A 5,784-nucleotide genomic window follows, 5' to 3' on the forward strand; every position below is an offset into this window, starting at 1 on the left:
CTCCTCTGGTGCCCCCCGACCTGCTCTTTCTACCCCCCCCCTCCTTCTCCTCATCCCCTGCCCCACCCTTTCCTTCTCTCCTTGCCTCTCCTTCACCCCACCCACTCCCTTTCCTTCTCCCCACCCCCTGCCCCTTCTCTATTTTCCCCCCCATCCCCCTTCTTCTGCGCCCTCCCCTCCATTAATCTGTGTAGTCTTTTCTTTTGGCAGAATCTGTTCTAGGGCGGCTGGAATTCATATTCCTGGCCTGGATCGATGAGGGAGAAAGGAGGCCTGAAGTTCAAAACTCGGGGAGAGAATTTCTGTGTCCTCAAACATCTCACCATACTTTCTCTGGATGCCTTTGGGTGAAAGAGCCTTCAGCCCCCAGGCAGAAATAATGGAGGGAGCTCACCTGGGATGATGGAACAAAACAGAACATGGCAAAAGAAAGGGAATGTGATGGGAAGTTCACCTAGAGCTACATTAATGAGTGGAGCTTCCCTTGACAGAGGCAGTCTACATACAAAAATCTGCCTGTTGTGAGAAATGGGCAACTTTAGTGGTTGCTTTGGTCACCTCCTGCAGACATTTGCTTGACATTGGTGTATGTGTAAAAGGTGGAGCAGGTGACTTTTGGTAGGATGCCAATGAAGGCCTGTTATCTCTTAGGGAATTCTGGTGGCTTCATGACCTCATCAATGCAGGCTAAACTGCCAGTTATCAGAATGAAGATGCCCTCCAAGAGGTAGGTTGATGTCTGAAGAGCTCCTGGACTCTGGGAAATCTTCCCTCTATTTGCAGCCAACTTATCAGGTTGTATCCCAAGGGCAAAAATGCCCATTTGGCCCCTTCTTAGGAAAGTCCCTAGGGAGTGGGCGGCATACAAATACCATTAAAGTTTAAAAGTTGAAAGGGAAGCAGGGAGAAATTGGGAACACCCAGCCTTTTTTCCTATTATTTTTAATTATTGGTTGATCATTTTAAATCAAGTCTGAATCGAAAAACTCAGGCACCAATTTTGGTGTAGAAATGAAAATAACTTGATTACCTGAATTTGAGAGACTGAGAGAAGCAAAGGAGCTTTTTGTCCACCTGAAAACACAGATAATCAAGTAATAATTTGAACTTATTTTTGTTTCAGGTCCACCTTTCTTCTGAGGGGTGAGGTGTCACTATGTGAAGACTGACTAGCACTGTAACTTATATTCCGCTTCACTCCAACATGGATAACGAAGGCGGAGGAATGGCATCCAACATTGTCGATTCCTGTGAGAAATTACTCCCACCACAAGGATATCCCAACCAGATTTCCCAGCATGGCTGGTTTCTTCCCATAATAAAATGAACAGTAGTGATTGAGGGACATAATGGACCGTGGGTGGCCCATGGGGAAAGGGGGAATGAACTATGGCAAAAGAAGGGGTACCCTTTTACCAAATAATCTCAATTTAATGTGAAATCGTTTGAAACTGATAAAGGGTGTAAATTTTGGTTTACGAGTAAACTTTCTTCTAACCGAAATTAAAATGGCAAGGAGAATTACTACACACATCCTGTGTTGATTTTAAATCGACATTTGATTCCATTTTGAGAGAAATCATTATGAGGAACTTGGAAAATACAGTACAATTTTTTCTTCTCATTCAGCAATTGTATGAAATGTGCTACCATCCTTTTCAGAAAAGTCTCCCAGGGCTGTATTTTGACCTCCACCTTCTTTAAGGAGCAGTTCCACTCCTCAACAGGTCAACTGACCATCTCCTACTTAAACCTGCCTCAATCCCTGGGCCCCAGTGCACTTCTCCTCCTAAAGACTGAGAATATGGCTAGCATCTCACAAAGCTTTGTTGGCCTTAAAGTGTGTAAGGTCTTGCCATGTCTCTCCACTTGACAAACTAGAACTCTTGAAACACTTGGCATTTCAAAAGAAACCTATTGAGAAAGGGATAGCAAGACAAAGAAAGCAGGATCTGAGAATTCCTGTGCAATTCCTTCAAAATAAAATAGCCAGAGACCACCACCCCCCTCAGTCTGGTGTAGGAGAAGCCAATCTGCGGATGTGAACTTTTTGAGAACTGCAAGATGAGAAAATGATAAAAAGTTGTTCTCAGGCATTGCTTGCTGGAGGCTCCAGTGTTGAGACATAACAGATGGCCCTCAATTGCATCCCTCCCCACTTTCATTCCCAAGAAGGAACATCACAGCACAGGATAAGCAGGAAAAGGGGTATAAAGTGAGGAATACACCCAGGCCTCCCCCTCCCCCAAACAGAATAGGCATCTATGGGACCTGAGACTCCTTTGTAGCAGTTTCCGCTGGAAGACAAACGGACCAATGAGGAAATCCAATTGTCTGGGGAAGGTCTTACATGACAGTGATATTTGGAAAACTCATATAGATTATATCAAATAATGACAGGGAGAAACTTTTAAAGGTCAATTAGCCATAGATTCAGCCATGCCACACTTGTACCAATTAGGCATCAAGTAGAATGTCCTTTTAAAGGCAACTTATTATTGGAGCAAAGAGATTTCCCTCAAGGAAAAGAAGGAATTCAGGACACAGAATTGGGCTTAATTTTATACTTCATACAGTAAGAAAAGTACAAAATAAGAGTTCATCGCATGGAAGAAATCATCCTGTGCAGTTACAGTTACATAAGAGACATTGACAGTAACATCCCATAATATTAAGTACAACCACTGAAATGAGCATTGCATTAAAAGAACATTCACATGGGAAATGTCATCATGAGTCACTTAAGTTTGTTCTGAAAAAGTACAATTTCAGTCGGTTGAATCATGTACCAGGCACAATTGAAAAAGGCCTTTATTATTCAGCCTGAGAAAGTCCTTTACTTAGTAATTATTATTTACCCTTCTTAATATCTTCTTTACTCATTTGGAGTAAAGAAAAATAATTCCTCCTTTTTGAATTATTAAAAATATCACGATTATTATTATACTGTTGCTTTTTTTGTACATTGAGAGCTTGTGCACTCAAGGTGAATTCCTAGTGTGCCTATTCACACTTGGCCAAATTAAATATACAATTCAATTCAATTCCTCAGATACAGTGTGATTGAAGGGCTTCTCACACTCAGACATTTTTATCATATTTTCCCAGCTGAATTCTCCAAGTGGATTCTTTGATGTCTGTTAAACTGTGCTTTCTGACTGAAGCTCTTTCTACAACACACACATGTATGTGGTTTTTCTCCTGTGTGAATTGTTTGGTGTTTATGGAGGCTACCACGCTCAGTGAAGCTCTTTCCACACTTCAGGCATTGATGAGGCTTTTCTCCTGTGTGGATCTTTTTATGTTTATAAAGGTTGCTCCTCTGACTGAAGCTCTTTCCACACTCCTGGCATTTATGAGGTTTCTCTCCTGAGTGGATTCTTTGATGTACATAAAGGCTGCTTCTATGACTGAAGCTCTTTCCACACTCCAGGCATTTATATGGTTTTTCTCCTGTGTGGACTCTTTGATGTCTATTAAGGGTGCACCGCTTACTGAAGCTCTTTCCACACTCCAGGCATTTATGAGGTTTTTCTCCTGTGTGAATCATTTGATGTTTATACAGAATATCTCTAGTATTGAAACACTTTCCACATTCTAGGCATTTATGTGGTTTTTCTCCTGTATGGATTCTTTGATGTCGGCGGAAGTTTGAATGGTCAGTAAAGCTCTTTCCACATTCTAGGCATTTATAAGGCTTTTCTCCCGTGTGGATTCTTTGATGTACATAAAGGCTTTCCCTATGACTGAAGTTCTTTCCACACACCAGGCATGTGTGTGGTTTTTCTCCTGTGTGGATCCTTTGATGTTTATAAAAGTTACTCCTGTGACTGAAGTTCTTTCCACACTCCAAGCATTTATGAGATTTCTCTCCTGACTGGATTCTTAGATGCAATGAAAGTTGTTTTCTCTGGAAATGGCTTTTTTGATGTGCATAAAGATATGAACGCTGACTAAATTTATTTCCACACTCCAGGCATTTATGTGGTTTTTCTCCCCAATGGATACTTTGATGTCTATAAAGGCTGCCCCTCTGACTGAAGCTCTTTCCACACTCCAGGCATTTATGAGGTTTCTCTCCTGAGTGGATCCTTTGATGTATATAAAGGCTGCTCCTCTCACTGAAGGTCTTTCCACATTCGAAGCATTTATGAGGTTTTTCTCCTGTGTGGATCTTTTTATGTTTATAAAGGCTGCTCCTCTGACTGAAGCTCTTTCCACACTCCTGGCATTTATGAGGTTTCTCTCCTGAGTGGATTCTTTGATGTACATAAAGGGTGCTTCTATGACGGAAGCTCTTTCCACACTCCGGGCATTTATGAGGTTTCTCTCCTGAGTGGATTCTTTGATGTACATAAAGGGTGCTTCTATGACGGAAGCTCTTTCCACATTCCAGGCATTTATGAGGTTTTTCTCCTGAGTGGATCTTTTGATGTATATAAAGGCTGCTGCTATGACTGAAGCTCTTTCCACACTCCAGGCATTTATGAGATTTCTCTCCTGAGTGGATTCTTAGATGACTTTTAAGATGGTGTTTTCTTTTGAAGGATTTTTCACATTCTGTGCGCTCGTGTTTCTTTTCCCCTGAGTGGATTCTTTCATGTCTATCAAAGTCTCTTCTCTGACTGAAGCGCTTTCCACACTTCAAGCATTTAAATGGATTATCTCCTGAATGGAGCTTTAGATGGCCCTGAAGATGTTCATTTCTTTTGAAGGACTTTTCAAATTCCAGGCACTGATATTCCTTTCCTCCCTCCTGGACCCTTTGAGGCATATCGGGTCTTCCGACGTACCCTGCACTCTCCAGGACCGTCTCGAGGTCTCCTCCCGTTTCCTCCTCACCGAATCGCCCTCCAGGCAGCGGAGTTTCCCGGGGTCCACCTGGGCTCATCCCTCCTGCAGCCCCAGAGCCTCCAGGCCTTTCCCCGCCGTCTCCCGGGGAAGCCGCGCAGGGACCTCCTCCTCTCAGGCGGCGCTTCCTTCCTTTCTCCCCCCGCCAGGCTCTTCCGTCCTCCTGCAGGGGAGAAAGAGAGAGGCGGGTCACGTTTGCGTCCCCCTCACCGCAGAAGCCCAAGCCGAGGCCTCCCCTCACGTGGACCCGAAAAAACAACCCTCCCAGACTGCAATTCAGTCCCAGCAGCGTCTACTTACATCCGGTTTCTCCGTCTCGGAAGCGAACCGCTCCTTCCCTCTGCTCGCTGGTTCCGAAAGTGAAGGCGCTCGATTTCCCAGCCACTCCTTTCTGCGGAGCCCCGCCTTTTCCTCCCCAGGCACCGCCTCCTTGATCTTTCCGAATATGTGGGCTTTCTCGTCAGGCCCTTTGCATTTGCATTGGGGGGTGGGGTTCTGCTCCATCCCATTGGCTGCCGCCGACGAGACCCCGCCACCTTCAAGATTCTGTTGCCCCGCCTCACGTGGACCCTAAAAAACCCACCCAGACTGCCACTCCAAACATTCCCTGCGCCAAACTTCATCATTCGGGCTTTTTTGTCGCCCGATTCAGATAGGTCCCTCGTTGCCCCTACTGTTTTCAGAAATAGAGGCTTCATGCCCTTTTTCTCCAGAACGTCCGTCTTTTCCCTTGGAGGAACCGCCCCAAGGCGTCTTCCTGCCAATCACCGCCCTCCCCAGAACGACCAATTGACATCCGTCTTCCTCCAACCATCCAGATGGCGCCTGCGCAGTTTAGATGGTTGCTATGGTTCCCCGCGGAGGTGGGGCGGAGGGCTCCCTTTGATCTTTGGGGTCCTTCTTCCCCCTTTCCCCCCTATTGAGGCCGGGGGA

At 45.0% G+C, this 5,784-nt stretch overlaps 1 protein-coding gene across 1 annotated transcript; it reads right to left on the reverse strand.

Annotated features, from left to right (window-relative positions):
• Positions 1-2,549: 2,549 nt before the first annotated feature.
• LOC106552981 (uncharacterized) lies at positions 2,550-5,565 on the reverse strand. Its single transcript, XM_087704539.1, has 2 exons — positions 5,152-5,565; positions 2,550-5,014 (listed from the first exon to the last, which is right to left on the reverse strand). Exons 1-2 carry the CDS (start codon positions 5,353-5,355, stop codon positions 3,095-3,097), a joined length of 2,124 nt encoding a protein of 707 aa, XP_087560665.1. The 5' UTR covers positions 5,356-5,565; the 3' UTR covers positions 2,550-3,094.
• Between the last annotated feature and the right edge of the window lie 219 nt (positions 5,566-5,784).

This window comes from Thamnophis sirtalis, unplaced genomic scaffold (genome assembly GCF_051295495.1).
Source record: "Thamnophis sirtalis isolate CommonGarterSnake01/CBP01778 unplaced genomic scaffold, rThaSir2_p1.2 scaffold_2, whole genome shotgun sequence".
NCBI classification, from domain to species: Eukaryota; Metazoa; Chordata; class Lepidosauria; order Squamata; family Natricidae; genus Thamnophis; species Thamnophis sirtalis.

What these genes read in the sequence shown, in the direction of transcription:
- LOC106552981 (XM_087704539.1), bottom strand. Translation starts at nt 5,355, where the DNA reads ATGGAGCAGAACCCCACCCCCCAATGCAAATGCAAAGGGCCTGACGAG. An exon ending in CCGAGACGGAGAAACCGGAT is followed by an intron (nt 5,015 to 5,151) that starts GTAAGTAGACGC and finishes TCTCCCCTGCAG; the next exon opens with GAGGACGGAAGAGCCTGGCG.